The 16,455-nt window shown below is 42.6% G+C and overlaps 1 protein-coding gene and 1 pseudogene across 1 annotated transcript; both read right to left on the bottom strand.

Moving 5' to 3' along the window:
• Window positions 1-5,815: 5,815 nt before the first annotated feature.
• On the bottom strand, window positions 5,816-6,707 carry LOC125342885 (annotated as a pseudogene).
• A 370-nt stretch (window positions 6,708-7,077) lies between these two features.
• Window positions 7,078-8,746, bottom strand: LOC125342811 (PRAME family member 18-like). Its single transcript, XM_048335118.1, has 2 exons — window positions 7,691-8,746; window positions 7,078-7,134 (listed from the first exon to the last, which is right to left on the bottom strand). Exons 1-2 carry the CDS (start codon window positions 8,744-8,746, stop codon window positions 7,078-7,080), a joined length of 1,113 nt encoding a protein of 370 aa, XP_048191075.1.
• Window positions 8,747-16,455: the final 7,709 nt, after the last annotated feature.

Raw genomic sequence — 16,455 nt, 5'->3', positions numbered from 1 at the left:
CTATTACAAAAACAATCCAGTACTCAATCATAAGTAAACCAACCAACCAGTTACCATGGCATTTCTACTACTATTATGGGTATTTCTATAGTCTATGACTATGATCATTTTTTACTGTCTGTTACCATGGTTGTTTCCCAGGTATAGAGGTGAACACATGCTCCCTACATTTTTAAATGTCAAACTATAAGAAACTAGTCTCATGGGTGGGGGTGCAGCCCTCTATCATGGAGTCATCACCAGGGTTTAGAAGCTGTTATAATTTTAACACTAAAACTTATATTTAGTTACCTCAGTTTTCAGGTCATCCCTAACAGTGGCTCAAGTGGTAGAGCACTAGACAAACAGCACATCAGGTACAAAAGTCAGGCCCCGAGTTCAAGTCACCATTCAGGACAAAGTGAAAAATGGAGGAAGGCAGACAGAAAGGAAAGGAGGATGGGAGGGATGTAGGAAGGGCAGGAGAGAGAGAGGGAAGAAGAAAGGAAGGTAAAGAAATAGAATTTTCTAGAGTCTTTGTGTGTGCCATAAAGTTGGGCTAGGAGCTATTCTTGTGTCTTTTGTACTCAGGGCAGAGGAATATCTGTGCGAGTTCTGAAGGGTTTAAGATAGAAGACAGTTAAGTCTTCATGTATATTTTGTTTTATGTTTCAAAGACGAACTCCCAAGTGTGGGTCTAGCCTTTCATCCTGTGACCTGAGGGACCTACTGCAGTTCCTAGCCCACACCCTGGAGACCCAGGCCCTGGACCTGACTGATGCCCAGCTCTCTGCCATCCTGCCTGTCCTGAGCCAGTGCTCCCGGCTCCACTTCATCAGTTTCTATGGAAACCCCATCTCCTTGGCCGCCCTCCAGGAGCTCCTGAGCCTCTCAGCCAGGAGGGGCCATTTGAGACAAGGGCTCTATCGTGCCCCCCCGGAGAGCTACGAAGACCCAGACGATGGCGAAGATATTGACCAGAGGATATTGATCCTGAGAGATTCAAAGAAGTTCTGGCTAAGTTGGCACTGGCATTGAGAGAAATGGCGCCAACCCACAAGGTCCACATTGGTACTGAGTATTTTCGTGAATGGAGGAAGTACCGATTCTATCTCCTGTAGCCTGATGGATCTTGGCTGGCCATCAAGGAAAGCCTAATTGTCCTTTCTGATCTGTCTATGTAGTCAGCCATCTCTCCCCTGGAATCCCTTCTCGGCATCAGAAATGAAAGCCAGGACACAATTTCATCCTTCAGGACACCCATACTTGCAAATTCAGCTATTGCTTTCAATGGTAGCTCTGAAAGCCCAGGAAATCCAGGGCTCTTTTGGGGGTACGTGTGTCCTGTGCACACAGCATCCAGAATCTGGAGTGAATTGAGTCTGGAAAGAACTGGGACATGACCTGTTTTGCTGAATGGTTGTAATGAAACCCCTAAGTTGTGGACTAATAGATTACTAAGTGTAATTACTATATGCATCAAATGAAAATTAAAGAAGTGAAAAACCAGTAGAAGATATCATATCAGGGTACCATAGCGTGAGAAAGTTGGGAATGGGGTTGTGTGTAGGTTTTCAGTGTTCATTTATTTGTTCAGAGATGTTAGTGTGCATGGTCTTCACGGGTGAGCCATTGGAACCTGGCTGTGTTCGTCTCTGGATGACAGCTGTGTCCCAACATCATGGAAATATGAACAAAGCCACATTTTATTCATGTCTTGATATACTTGCCTCGATAGAAAAAAATAATCACAACTTGATTGAAGGCTATCAGAAGGAACAGAATAACTCTTTATTCTGTACAGTCTCAGTATAGGAAATAACTATACTGTGTATTCAAAGTGATTAAATGAACATTGCCTGTGCCCCCGAAAATGAGATGTGAGGACTGGGATTCAAAGGCAGGCCAGGCAGGAAAGTCCACGAGACTCGTGTCTCTAGTGGGTGATCAGAGCCTGCCTGACCTCCAGCAGCCTTTCTCCTGAGTTCAGACTTGCAGGAAGTCCCTCCATCACTCTGGGCACTATGGCTGAGGAGCAGAAAGAGTTCTGATGCTCTCATGGAATGTATCTGGCACTTGATTTTGAAATTCTAACCGCACCCCCACAGCCCCAGCTTTTCTTATTAGGATCCCTTTATAGATGTGGAAAGTAAAGTTCAGAAAGCTTCATCACCCACAAAATGGGACGTGAGGCTACAAACCACTTTCTTATTACTAGGTACAGCCAACATAAGTTTAGCTCCTTCTTCATCATGTTCACACAACATTATGTGCCACGTTACCATATAGTTTTATACATTTTGCTATGGCATTGGTTTGTCTTTTTATCCTTTGTCTCTCCATTTTTGTATTCCCTTTCCCTTCCGTAGTTCAGTTACATAAATACATAATATTCACGGTACTAAAATCAGTTACCATAATAACAGGTGTTAAACCAGGTGAAATAAAAACAGAACCAAAAGGGACATAATTTCACATGGTATGTTGTAAATAACAACAATGATAAGCCACATTCTTTCTGTTTGTCTTTGCTGCTTTGTGTGAGAGCACTTTGAAATGGAATCATGGCCCAATCACTGGTATTCAGCGTTCTCAGTTCAAGGGTGGCCCTCTACCATATGACGCAGAAACTCCAGTTCCAGGTTTCTGGGTTTTTTTGTGGTTAACATGTGATCAAAATCTCAGATGTTTTTGCTCAGGCTGGCCTTGAACTGTGATCCTCAGATCTCAGCCTCCCAAGTAGTTACAATTACAAGTGAGAAGAAGCAGCCTTGGTCTGAATGACAATTTTCTTTCTTTCTTTTTTTTTTTTTTGTTGGTCGCTCCCAGATTGTATTCAGAGCTAGAGCACTGTACCTAAGCTCTTTTGATCAAAGCTAGCCCTCTACCATATTTTCCCACAGTTGCACTTCTAGTTTTCTGTTGGTTCAGTTTAAATGAGAATCTCATAGACTTTCAAAACTCAGCTGATTTTGTTTTGTTTTTTGTTCTTTATTTGTACATAGCAGCTTTATTCATAATACAGAAAACTCCAAGGCAACCTAGATGTTGACTAATAGGAATAGCTAAACAAATATTGCATTTTCTTATAATAGAATTATATATCAGAAAGTACATAAATGAATCCAATTTTTGGAAAGCTAACATCTCAAAGCAACTGGAAAAATCTCAAAATGCAAACTATTTAGTCACAAATTTCACAACAAAGAAACACTCATTACACAAAACAACATACCAAACGTTAAGTACTCACTTCTCAAGACACCTGACTGCCTTTTGAGAATATTTATTATTTAATAAAATAATTATGTGATCATTCTAAAGCTGACCATTCTAACCCAGGCTCTTTCTAATGGTTTAACCTATGGGAAAAATATAATACTTTTTAAGGCAAGTGCTGACATCAACTCTGTAAAGAAAGAGATAGGCATTCCCCTAAAACAATTTTTTAAATCATCCCCACAAAAATATAGGCCATGACTTACAGGCTCTAACAGTGTTAGGTAAGATTCCTTAACATACAGTAGCTATCTTTTATCTCTAACAGATAAAAACTAATTTAGACCAATGATTCCATCCTGAGTGGCAGAAATAGTAAGACCTAAAAGTTCTAAATGATTATACTACAAAGTATAGTGTGAAAGTAACAATCCATGTTAGCAATGATAGTTTGTGAATATGATTGTAGCCTTTTAATAAACTATTTTTATGTTCTGTTTATGATTTCATTTTTTATTTATTTTTAATATTATTTTCTTTTATTTTTGAGACAGAGTCTTGCTATTTATCCCAGGTTGACCTCAAACTTACAATCCTCTTGCTTCAGCCTCACAAGTGTTGGAACACAACCAGGCCTGGCCATAAGCTACTTTTTTCAACATATCCTTCTCATACTCATGGGACTAAATTGCAAATAACATTCCAGTTTCTCTGTATTTTTGTATAAGTTATTCGATCATTGGCATTATGATATCCCTACCTTTTACTTTTAGAAGAATGTTATTTAGTTACTTAAGTTGTAATTATTTTTTCATTTCATTGACTAGATAATCTATAAAATAATCTATAAAAGTAACTTTAAATCACCAGCTGGAAAGTTACAAGCAAACAAGTGTATTCAGGGTTTTCTTGCTTGGGGGGAAGGGGCTTGTCCGCCCCTTCCTGGGTGGCCCTTTATCGCTCTCACGTGGGAACGATGGCCACAGGTAGCCTCGTCTCTCTCTCTCGAATTCCCCTCGCTTGGGGGAGAAGGGGCTTGTCCGCCCCTTCCTGGGTGGTCCATTATCGCTCACGAGGGAGCAATGGCCATGGGTAGCCTCAGTGGCATGTGGTCGCAGGGTGCCCCAAAGCTGCCAAGAACGACACGGATGCGTGGGTCCCTGAAGAAAACCTCTAGGGCTTCTGTTCATTCAAATGAGGAACCTCCCAGATATACTCCAAAGGAGGGCACAAGAGAAGGGCCCCTGATTGGTCCCAAGGGGCTGTCCCTCAAGTGATGTCTCTTCCGGTTAAAGACAGGAAGGGGAAGGACAGGCTGAGGTCAGCTGTGGCCCCTTAAAGGTGCAGCTGAACCCAACATTTCTATGCTTCTAAAATAAGGAAAATAAACAGTGTTTGTGAGTGGGATAATGTAGTACAATTTGTTGGTATGACTATAACTGCCATCATTTAAAAAATTACTACTATGGGCTGGGAATGTAGCTTAGTGGTAGAGTGCTTGCATAGCATGCATGAAGCCCTGGGTTTGATTCCTCAGTACCACAAAAACAGAAAAAGCCAGAAGTGGCACTGTAGTAGAGCACTAGCCTTGAGCAAAAGTAGCTTAGAGAAAGTGCTCAGGCCCTGAGTTCAAGCCCCAAAGCTGGCAAGGAAAAAAAAGACTATTAGTGGTGAGAACTACATTGCCATGTAAAAAATTTATTTAATATTTATCAATATTTCACACATTGAACAAATACTAAAGGAGATGACTACTAGTGTTACAAGTAATGTCAAGAGAAGCCAAGAGCAAGTGGCTCACTCCTGTAATCCTAGATACTCAGGATATTGAGATCTGAGATCTGAGGATAATGGTTCAAAGCCAGCCCGGGTAAAAAGTCCATGAGATTCTTATCTCAAATGAAGCACCAAAGAACTAGAAGTGGAGCTGTGGCACAAGTGGTATAGTGTCAGCCTTGGGCAAGAAAACACTAGAAGCCAGCATCCACATCTTTACTTCAAGCCAAAGCTACTAGCACAGAAAACAAACAAAATCCAGAAGCACAAATCAGAATAGAAAGAAATATCAAGGAAATAAGATGTACACAACTGCATGCGTTTTCAGGCAACATTTCAGAGATTCTACATAGAACAAAATGATAACTTTGAATCATAAGGGAGGGTAAAATTATTCAAGCTTTGAAGTCTTTATTCAATAAAGATGAAAGAGTAAATAATAACGGCAACATTTTTCTAGAAGAAATCATACATTCTCTTCACTATAAAATAAATGTTAATGGGTAAATACTATAATAACATTGGTTATCAAGTTATTCACTATCCAAGAATATACTTTCCAAGTCATACCTTTAAGTGTAACCACTAACATATCCAAATTAAACGAAGTTTATCAACCCAAACACATTTTTCTCAGGAGTTTAGCCTCAAGTAGAAGTCATAACTTAAAAAACACAGTCCAACACTACATATTGATTCTACTACTGCATTTTTATATGCCTCATGAGAAGCAAATGTATTTTATGGACAGCAGTCTCATCCCTGTCTCAGAGTACATGTGTCTCTGTCTAAATGTGAAGCAGTAATCAGACAGACTCAAATAATTTAGGGTGCGTCTGCTTCATTGGGCTTTGATAAACACAGAGTTGTCTGGCGCTGGAGCGCCCTCTTCCTTCTCTGTTACAGTCTCCACTGTCCCAGAAGCGGACACAATTACCGTGGTTTTATTTGCCGCTGCTGTCTTCTGTTTTCTCAGCAATAGCGGCACACACAGCCACAATCTCATCAATCTCAAAGTCATAGTCAGGGATAGACGTAGGGGAGAAAGGTATCGCTCCAGACGGTGCTTCTTCGCTCTTCTTAACCCTTTGTGCTACCTTCTGCTGCTCCTGGAGGGTTCTTGTCCAAGAAAGGTCTTCTTGCCATATTTAAGGATTCATTGAATAGATGTGAAGGGCTATTTGAAAACTTCGAATTGCCAGTACTATCTCTCCTAATCCAAGCTGAGCACGACCCAAAGTTTGCCAAGACTCCCATGAATGTGGGTTTTGCTGGACAGCCATTTCTGCTGCATGCACTGCTGGAAAGATTTCATGAAGGGACATTAGGACCTGTGATTTCATCTCATAGAGGTTAGCATCATTTAGAGTTAACTGTAGTGCTTCATCCCACTTCTGAATTGCTTCCCGATATATTTTACTTTCTGCCAAACTGGCTCCTTCCTCCTTCAGCTCTTTACTTTTCTCAGCACAGCCTTCCTGGAGAATTTCTTTCCTACGTTTAGTGGCATGAAGCCAGTTCCCTTCATCATTCTCAACCCCCTCCTTCTCGCCAGCAGCCTCAGCTTCAAACTGCTGGGATGTAGCCTTTGACACCTTCTCACCAATCTTCCTCTTCCACCCAAACGAAGCCATTCTGACACCGCTCCGTGGTCCGGTGTTTACATTCCGCTTGACCTTTGCCACCAGAAGAGGAAGTTGTGGCTTCCAAGTCCCACCTACTTTGTTGCAAGCTTCTGTACCATGGCCATGGCACCAAGATCTTCAAAGAAATAGGCAAGAACAACTGGAGAGCATCCATGGTAGTCCAGAGAGGCGGGATGAGGAAAAACGATGAAGACTTCGGTGCACCAGAGTCTTCTCAAACTCGGCCGCTTTTGAACCATGATCCTCACATCTTTAATTTGTTGAGTAGCTAACTTTCTAGGCAGGAACATGACTTATGTTGTGCAGTTATGAGAAAAGACATCTTTCTAGTTATTGTTTGTGCTCCTTTCTTTTTGAAATGAAGTGGTGGATGGAAACAATGAACCGTCGAACATCAGTGGGCTGCTGCTGGATGTGGAGGATCGATCACAAACATTTGTAGAACCAAGATTGTGTTCTATTTCTTTCCAGAGAGGATACATTCTCGACTTGTGATGGGTTTTGCACGGGATGCCTGTACCCGCAAAGGGCACAAAAGATCTTGGGGTTCCGGAGCTACAATTGAACTGGAAAGATCAGGCTCACATGCCTTCCTTCTTACACACACGCACACGATCACATTCTAATGCTGAGAAGAAACGACAGAGAGAGAGGGCCAATTACCCAGCCAGAGCCTCATGGTTATGGAACTCCTCCTCTCTGAGAACCCAGGAACCATCTGGCCCCAGGAAGTAGTATAGGAAACAGTTGCAGAAATCACAGAAACCCGGGCAGATCTGGATCTTATTAGGGGTTGTCCCCACATCTCCCAAATCCTGGGCCAACCCAGCCAGAACCTGAAAAAACCTGTCAGGGTCCAAGTTCCCTGTGGGTCCATAGCTCTCCAGAGGGGGAGAATAGATGCTTTCATTCAAGTGGCCCAACCTAGCCATGAGCCCCAGGAGGCTCTGCAGGGTGTCCATGAAGACGTGGTTTCCATAGAAACTAAAGGAGCTCAGCTTGGAGCACTGGCTCAGGGCTGGTAGGATGGCTGAGACCTGAGCATCTGTGATTTCACATTTCTCCAGCACCAGGGTCTCCAGGGTGCCGGCCACTTGTTCCAACAGGGCTCTCAGGAGTTCGGGCCTGAAGCTTTTCATAGACAAATTCTTCAGCCACAGGTGCTTGAGCTGCCTGGTGCAGGGACACCGGGACAGAAACCTCAGGTCAGCTTCCTGCAGGTTACAAGAGCTCAGAAACAAGTCCTTCAAAGGGGGCAGGCTCCTGAAAATGGCGGGTAGCTTTCCACCAAGGAAGACAATTTCTTGCATACGCACCTCCTGGAGACGCTGCAGCTGCCCCAGATGTGCCCCCAGTTGGAGGGAGGAATTTGGGGAGCTGGAAGTGTCGAAGTGGGCACACGTATTGCAGAAACTCAGGATGCGAAGTTTCTTCATCTGGCTCAGGATAGAAGAAAAGGTTTGTACGGTTTCTCCGAGACACAATTTACTCACCAGCAGTTCCAGTATTGAGTCCGGATTCACAACTTGCAGAGCCTTCTGGGTTTCAGAGCTGGAGTCAGACAGAATCTCCAGCACCCTGGGGCACAGCCGGACTCGTTCTCTCCTCTCCCAGGCCCACTGGAGCAGGAAGGCTTGGAGATCATTCTTAGGGCTATCGGTGATGGTCAGGTCCATGGCGATCATCAAGGGTTGCTCTTCACCCATTCCTGTCCAGGGACTTGCTCTTAACTCACCTGGCGGGAACCCTGGATAGGAGATTTGTGCCATGGCAGGGTACCCCAGGGTCCAAATGCCTGGGTGCTCACCCAGCAGATCAACGACTTGTAGTTTCCACCGATTTGGGCGCTCCTTGTTGCTAAGTAGCAAATCTAGCCCATCCAGGAGAGCCTTGAAGATTTCCAGGTCTTGTGGCTGTGCCAGGTCCCCCAGGGGGAGGCAAGGGAAGGGCCAGGCCTGAACCATTGCCTTCAGCACCTCTCTGTGGCCCCCAACATAGGCCTCCATAAACAGCGAAGGGAAAAACAGCACAGGCAGATCATCTAGGGCAGAGTTGGCCAGGGCCGGGTGGCTCAGCAGACTCTGCATGGCGAGACGCTGGAGCAAGGATAGGGTCCTCTTGCTCATCTTGCTGGATGAGATGTGGGTGCGCTGTGCAGGGCTCTCTAAATCCCAGCAGGGTCATGCACTGACTGCAGGCTCAGGGCCTCTGCTGCTGTTCTCTGATCCCTGGGCCTCTTTATACCCTGAAGACCCGCCTTCAGCAGTGCACATCAACCAATCACAAAGCAGCTTTGGGTGGGATTATTGAGCCACACCTACATGCGGTGTCAATGTGAATTAGTTCAAGGTCTGCTTTCTGTACCAAAGTGAAGGGATTAGGGCGTGTTTCCCACCTGATCTTTGAAATGTAAATTACACTGAAGCCAAAACAACTCCTACCCTTCTTCTCTAACCCCTCCAGGCATTCCCATGCTATTCTACTACCCTGGGGCTGACAAGAATCCCAGCCCAGCCCCAGCAAAGCACTATAGCATCCACACATCCTACTGGACATTCTGTCCCTGTATTTTTTTCCCTACTGCCTTGCTTCTTAATTCCTTCATAACATCCTTCATTTGTTTCCTCCTTTCTTCCTTTTCTTTTCCTTTCTTCTTTCCTGTGTTCTTTCCTTCCTTCCTTCCTTTCCTTCCTTCTTCCTTGCCTTCTTTCCTTCCTTACTTCACTCCTTCCCTTGCTTCTTTCTTTCTTTCCTTCCATTCTTCTTTCTCTCTTGTCAGCCTTCCTTCCTTTCTCCAATCCCTCCTTGCACTCTTCCTCCCTCCTTCTGTGCTTCCTCACATCCTCCTTTCTCTTTTTGTCCATCTCTTTGATTCTTTTTCTCTCTGTCTCTTTTCTCTATTTCTTCCTTCGTCTGTTCCATCCCTTCCTCCCTCTGTGTGTCCTTCCTTCTTTCTTTCCTTCCTGCCTCCTGTCCCTCCTTCCTTCCTTCTTTCCTTCCTTCCTGTCTTTCTTCCCTTCTTTGGTACCTGGGTAAATATGAAGTAGGTATATCTATATGATATCAGAGGAACAAATGAAGTATTGCTAGCATTCTTGTGCCATTTTCCTCAAATCTCAACCATGACTGCTTCAACTAAGTAGGGAACTCATCCCCAAATGTGTGGGAGATGAGGAATTAAATCTCTTGCTCTCATGGGAGGTCCAGTCAATCAGAGAGAAGCTTCTGATGGGTTTTGTGAGGTACGCTTCCAGTACAACTAGAAAGTAATGAAACTCTCTGGTTCCTTCAAATCCTGCTTCCTGAACAAAAGTGAAAGGAGTAAGGGCGTGTTTCTCACCTGCTCTTTCAAATGTAAATTACACTGAATAACTGAAAAAACAGCTCCTACCCTTATTCTCTAACCCCAAAAATCATAACCAAGGCCAAACATTAATACATCAAGAATTGGAGAAAATCTGGGGCGGGAGCGGGAGTAATTTCAAAATCAAATGTTAGTCACATGTCATGAAAGTAACAGAACTCTTTCTGCTTATCAGCCATAGTGCCAGAGGATGGAGGGACTTCCCGCAGAACTGAATTCAGTAGAAAGGCTTCTGGAAGTCAGACAGGCTCTTATCTCCCACTAGAGACACGAGTCTCATGGACTTTCCTGCCTGGGCTGCCTTTGAATCCCAGTCCTCACATCTCATTTTCTGGGGTATAGGCAATGTTCATTTTATCACTTTGGATAAACAGTATAGTTATTTCCTATACTGGGACTGCACAGAATAAAGAGTTATTCTCTATCTTCTGATAGCCTTCAGTAACTCGTGATTATTTCTTTTGTATTAGCGCAACTATTATGTTAAGAAGACATAAATAAAATGTGTCTTTCTTGACATTTCCATGATGTTGGGTCACAGCTGTCATCCAGCGTGGTACACAGCCAGGAATAAGCAGGAATAAGCAGAATAATAAAGGAATAAGCAGTAAGGAAAGGAAGGAAGGAAGGAATGAAAGAAGACAGGAAAGTAGAAAGAAAATGGAAAGAAAAGGAAGGAAGGAAGGAGGAAGCAAGTGAACCATGGAAAGAAGGAATGGAGAAACAAGACAGGAGGAAAAAGAAATACAAACGAGACAGAATGTTATGTTAACCAACCTCATCCTGTCTTAGCTATCGTCGGGTATTGCAAACTTGAAGCCTTTTTTTGTTCTGGAATTTTACCCCTAAACTATTTCCTGGTTTTCAAACTGCATATAAGCTGGAAGTTAAGAATAAACATGGAGGCAGTCTTGAGATCAATCTTGAGCTGTAGACCTCCCTGACCCCATCTTTTGTCTTTTTTCTCTTGGGTTGCATTTTTCTTTTTCTTTAATCCTCGCCCCCTCAATCAGGATTCCCTTTTGCTGCTTGCTCGCCCTGGCTAGTGGCGCCCAAACAGGGAACTGAACACCTGGGACGAAGGCAGAGAACCCTGCTGTAGTAAGGACGTCCGAACACTTGGGCAAGAGACGGGGAGAGAGTACGGAAAAGTCTCATCGGGAGTGAAATATAATGGGACAAGGTAACAGCCCCAGGGTATATATGCAAGCCCTCAAAGGGACACTTCATGGCTGAGGTGTGAAAGTGGGGCAAAGTCAGTTAGAATGTTTCTTTCATTGAGGAAATATGCCCCTGGTTCCCAGAGGAAGGAACAATTAACTTAGAAGTTTGGCAAAAAAACAGGAAAAAGGATTCAAGGGCATTATGACACAAAAGAATCCATGAAATGATACCATTGCCTGGTGTTGCCCCAAGCATGGCAAATAGCCCCACCTTATGCCAAAGCTTCATAGCTCGGGCTCTCTATTCTACTTGCAAAAATTTTTCTTCTGTTTATATTATTCATTATATGAATGATATTTTATTTGCTCATCTAAACCCTGAAGTAGTACACCAAGCTTTTGGACAATTAAAACAAGATCTCACTTCGTTTGGGTTAATAATAGCTAGTGACAAGGTGGAAGAGTATCCTTCGTATACTTATCTTGGTCATATTTTAGGTCCTTATTATTTTACTAGTGAGAAATTACAGATTAAGACTTCTCATTTGCATACTTTGCATGATTTTTTCAAAAATTTCTGGGAGATATTAATTGGCTTCGCCCTTATCTTAAATTATCTACAGCTGAATTAAAACCCTTATTTGATCTATTAAAGGGGGACCCTGACACTACATCTCCTAGAAAAATAACAACTAAGCACCTGAAGCCTTAAGCATAGTAAATTCTGCCATCTCTTCCCAACATGTAAATTATATTGATTACTCAGCCCCTTGGGAAGCATATAATTTAACTACAACTCATTCTCCAACAGCGGTCCTCTGGCAGAAGGGACCCCTTCTATGGCTTTCCTTGCCTGCTACTCCCTCAAAAGTGTTAACTCCCTATTATGAATTGGTGGCCACCTTAGTCCATATGTGCTGTGTGGAATCTTGTAAGTATCTTGGACGAGATCCACAGGTTATTTATATCCCCTCTACTTTACAACAGCATGAATGGCTTTATATTCATTGTGATTCCTGGCCCATTGCCTGGGCCAATTTTATGGGCACAATTTCACATCATTATCCCTCCAACAAATTACTTCACTTGCCTCTTCTTATACCTTTATATTTCCTCGGTTGTATCTCTATCACCTCTTTCTATGGCTGCCTTGGTGTTTACAGAAAGATCATGTAACCGAACAGCCGCTCTTACTATTGATGGTGAAAATAAATCTTGGGACACTGGTCTTTCTTCAGCCCAGGAAGTTGAACTTCAAGCAGTTTTACAGGCCCTTACACTTTTACCTACTAAAGCTTTTAATTTGTATTCGGATAGTCATTACGTTATTCAAGCCCTTCAGGTCATGGAACTGTCCCTTTTCTTGGAACAGCTAGTTCTACTATCCAAAGTCTTTTTCTCCAGATACAACTTCTTCTTCCCTCTTGCACCTGTTCGTACTTTTTTGGATGTATACATGCTCCTACTAAGCTTCCTGGACCATTAAGTAAGCGCAGTGCTATTACGGATGAGGCTACTCAAATTTTTCTCACTCAAATTGACTTAGCAAAGCAAACACATGCTGCCCACCATCAAAACAGTCGTGCCTTATGTCAGCATTTTCATATCACATGTAAGGCGGCTCGTCAATTTGTAAAAACTTGCCCCAACTATACTACCTTCCTATCTGTGCCCTCCAATGGCAATAACTCTGGAGGCTTAGTGGCCAACCATGTCTGGTAAATGGATGTTACCCACATTCCCTCTTTTGGACGGCTCCGCTTAGACATCTATTCTAATTTTATTATGGCTACTCCTCTTATCAGGGAAGCTAGCAAACATTGCATTTCTCATGCCTTTTGCTGCTTTGCCACAATGGGACTTCCTAAACTTATTAAAACTGATAATGGTCTAGGATATGTCAGACGAGCTTTTCAAACCTTTTGCAAATCTTACCAAATTGTTCACTCTACAGGAATTCCCTATAATCCTCTAGGTAAAGGAATTGTTGAACGGGCCAACGGTTTGTTAAAACACAAAATTTATAAATTAAAAGAGGTTTGGAATTATACCCTCTCTCTCCTGTTAATATTCTTTCTCATGCTTTATTCGTACTAAATTTTTAAAATCTGGACTGTAATAGCCTTTCTGCAGCACAGCGGTTCTGGGAAAAGAGACAGCAAAGAGCTTTTGCCCAAGTTAAGTGGAAAGATCCTTTAACAGGTGCTTGGAACAGGCCCGATCCAATATTGACATGGGGTCGAGGACATGTTTGTGTTTTTTCACAGGATGAAAATGATGCCCCCTGGCTAACTGAGCTTTGCGTTTGGATTGTGGAGGCTCATCAGAATGGTACAAGCGCTGACCCACTGGGTTTACGTGCCAGATCCACTGATTTTTACACCCTGCAACTTGGGAAGGAGCTGAAGTGTTCGCCCATGTGAACAGATCAGCATACACTACAGCTCCAGATCCTTTTGTCCAACACGTTAAAATGGGAGACTTTGCAGCTTCTGGCATTGGAACCCCTTTATGTTTTACAACTGACTACAGCAGTCATATTCCAAGCCATGAATCATCGAATTTGGGTTCCTGATAACAGTCAAGTGTATAATATATGAATGACTTCATTGCCTACTGGGTGCCCTGTACAGGCTAATTCTACATCGTCCTTCATGATACCTCGCTGCATCAACTCTTCCTAAATTCTAGTATTTACGGGAGAACTGCACCAAATAAAATGTAGACATGAACATCCTTTTAAAACCAATATTTCAGGAACTAATTCTCAATTGGTGGACTGGTTGGGAGCCAATCTCACCAACAAGTACAACCTAGGTCTGTGGTGGATGAATAGACACCCTCAACGTCATGTCTGGATGTTTGTGGCTGCCCTACATAATATCTCCTGGCCCACATCTTCTTTAAAATATATTATGAGTTGTGTAACACCTCATTATGCCATTATGTATGGATCTTTTAATATTTCTATAGGAGCCATGTATTTCAATGTTACTTGTATTAACTGTTCTTTTACAAATTGCTTTTATAGTGTTCTTACTAATTCTATAATTGTTATTAAGCAGCCTCCATTTCATGCTTCCTGTGAACATATCTGAAGCTTGGTATGAAGAAACAGGTATTCAAGTGTTAAAACACTAAAAAGAGCTAATGCGCCCTAGACAAATTATAGTGCTATTGATAGCAGGCAATGTATCCTTTATTTCCTTGGCTACCTCTGCCGCAGCAGCTACTGTGGCTTTAACACAAAGTGTGCAGACAGCTCATCATTATGTTAATCAGCTTGCTCATAATACTACGCAAGCCCTACACTTTCAAGGCAGGATTGATGATAAGGTAGAACAATAATTAGAAGCATTGTATGAATCTGTGTTGTCTCTGGGAGGACAAATTCGTGCTTTACAAACTTTGCAACGTTTGCGCTGCCATGCTGGGTTTGACTTTATTTGTGTGATCCTCCATAAATATAATGGGTCAAGCTAGCCTTGAGAACAAGTTGTAGCACATCTTAATTGTATTTGGCACCATAATAATATTCTCCTTAGATCTTTTTCAACTCCATAGGCAAATAAGTGGGCTAGAGCAAGCTCCGTCTCTGGACTCTGAAGTGGAAAAAACAGCAAAATAACTGTTTGAACAACTTCAAAAGTATATCCCTTCCTTGACTAATGTTAAGGGGTTGCTAATGACATTGCTCGGCCCAGGGATAATTGTGCTGATGGTTTTCCCATGCCTTCTTTGCATTGTATGTTTATTGCAAAACTCTTTATGAGTTTAGCCAGCCAGTAGCATAAGATCAAGCTCCAAGTAAATGAATTTCCCCTGAGAGGAATTACAGCCAGAGATGGGTAAGAGGGAGTCCTGGTCTGACCACCCTAAGACAGGGCCTTCTGCTTTGCTCTGAAGTTCCCCATGATGGGTAAGGCAGACAAGACTTCCCACCCAACCTAAGACATGCAGGTTCACTTCTTTAAACAAAGACGGGAAGAAGTAGGAAGCCAACAGCGAAGTTCATCCTAACGTCTGGCTATGTTAGCTCAAGTGTGTGCAAGGTCATGGCTTACAGAGATAACAACAAAGTTCATCCTAACCTCTGGCTATGTTGTTACTTCAAGGACGTGCAAGGACATGGTTTACTTGAAGGACAGTACTAATCCCTAGATGATTTATTGTCTTCACAAGAGTCTGTTTTATGTAAACCACTCAAACTTATCTTGTTTTACTGCCCCTGGTCATTTACCAACTTCAGGGCCTTCTTGCTTTCTTAAACCTTAGTTAATCCTATGCTATTCCCTGGTTCCTAAACTGCATATAAGCTGGAAGTTACGAATAAAACATGGCTGCAGGCTTGAGTCACAACCTTGAGCTGCCGACCTCCCAGAACCCATCTTTGTCTCTTATCGTTTTTCTCTTGTCTTGTATTTTTCCTTTTCTTTAATTCTTGCCCCCTCTCATTCAGGATTCCCTTTCATTGCCGGCTGGCCCTGGCAGTCAGGACCCCCAGAAAGAAACAGATAGAAACTACAAGAGCCAAAGCCCAACAAGAAGAGCAGCTCAATAAAGACAAGAAAAAAGGGAGAGGAAAAAGAGCCTAAGAGGAAAATGGAAGGGAAAAAAAACACACTTATCCATGATGTCTTTGAATATAAATGGTATAAACCCTCCGGTAAAGAGAAGCAGACTGACAGAGTGGATCCGTAAACAAAAAGTTGCTATCTGTTGTCTTCAAGAGACCCATCTTACAGCAAGAGACAAAAACACTCTGAATGAAAGGGTGGAGCAAGATCTTCCAAGAAAACGCACCTACCAAAATGGCAGGAATATCCATCCTGACTTCAGACAAGCTAGACTTCACATTAAAATCAATTCACAAAGACAAAGAAGGACACTACATTTTAGTACAAGGAAAAATCCAGAATCAAGACATCACGATGATAAATGTTTACTCACAGAACAAAAGAGGCCCTAAATATGTCAAACAAATTCTCACAGAACTACACAACAAGATCGACCCAAACAAAATCATAGTAGGAGACTTTAATACTCCACTCTCTCCAAGAGACAGATACAACACACAGAGGATTAGCAAGGGAGCTGAAGACCTAAGTAGCATCATATCCCAAATAGATCTGATAGATCTGTACAGAGTCTTTCACCCTATCATGACCCAATACACATTCTTCTCAGCACACCATGGAACATAGTCCAAAATAGATCATGTCATAGCCCACACACCAAGAACTTCAGCAAATACAAGAGTATTGACGTCATCCCATGTATTATATCTGACCGCAGTGGAATCAAGGTA

This window comes from Perognathus longimembris, chromosome 27 (genome assembly GCF_023159225.1).
Source record: "Perognathus longimembris pacificus isolate PPM17 chromosome 27, ASM2315922v1, whole genome shotgun sequence".
NCBI lineage: Eukaryota > Metazoa > Chordata > Mammalia > Rodentia > Heteromyidae > Perognathus > Perognathus longimembris.
This window is presented reverse-complemented; position numbering and strand designations above follow the sequence as displayed.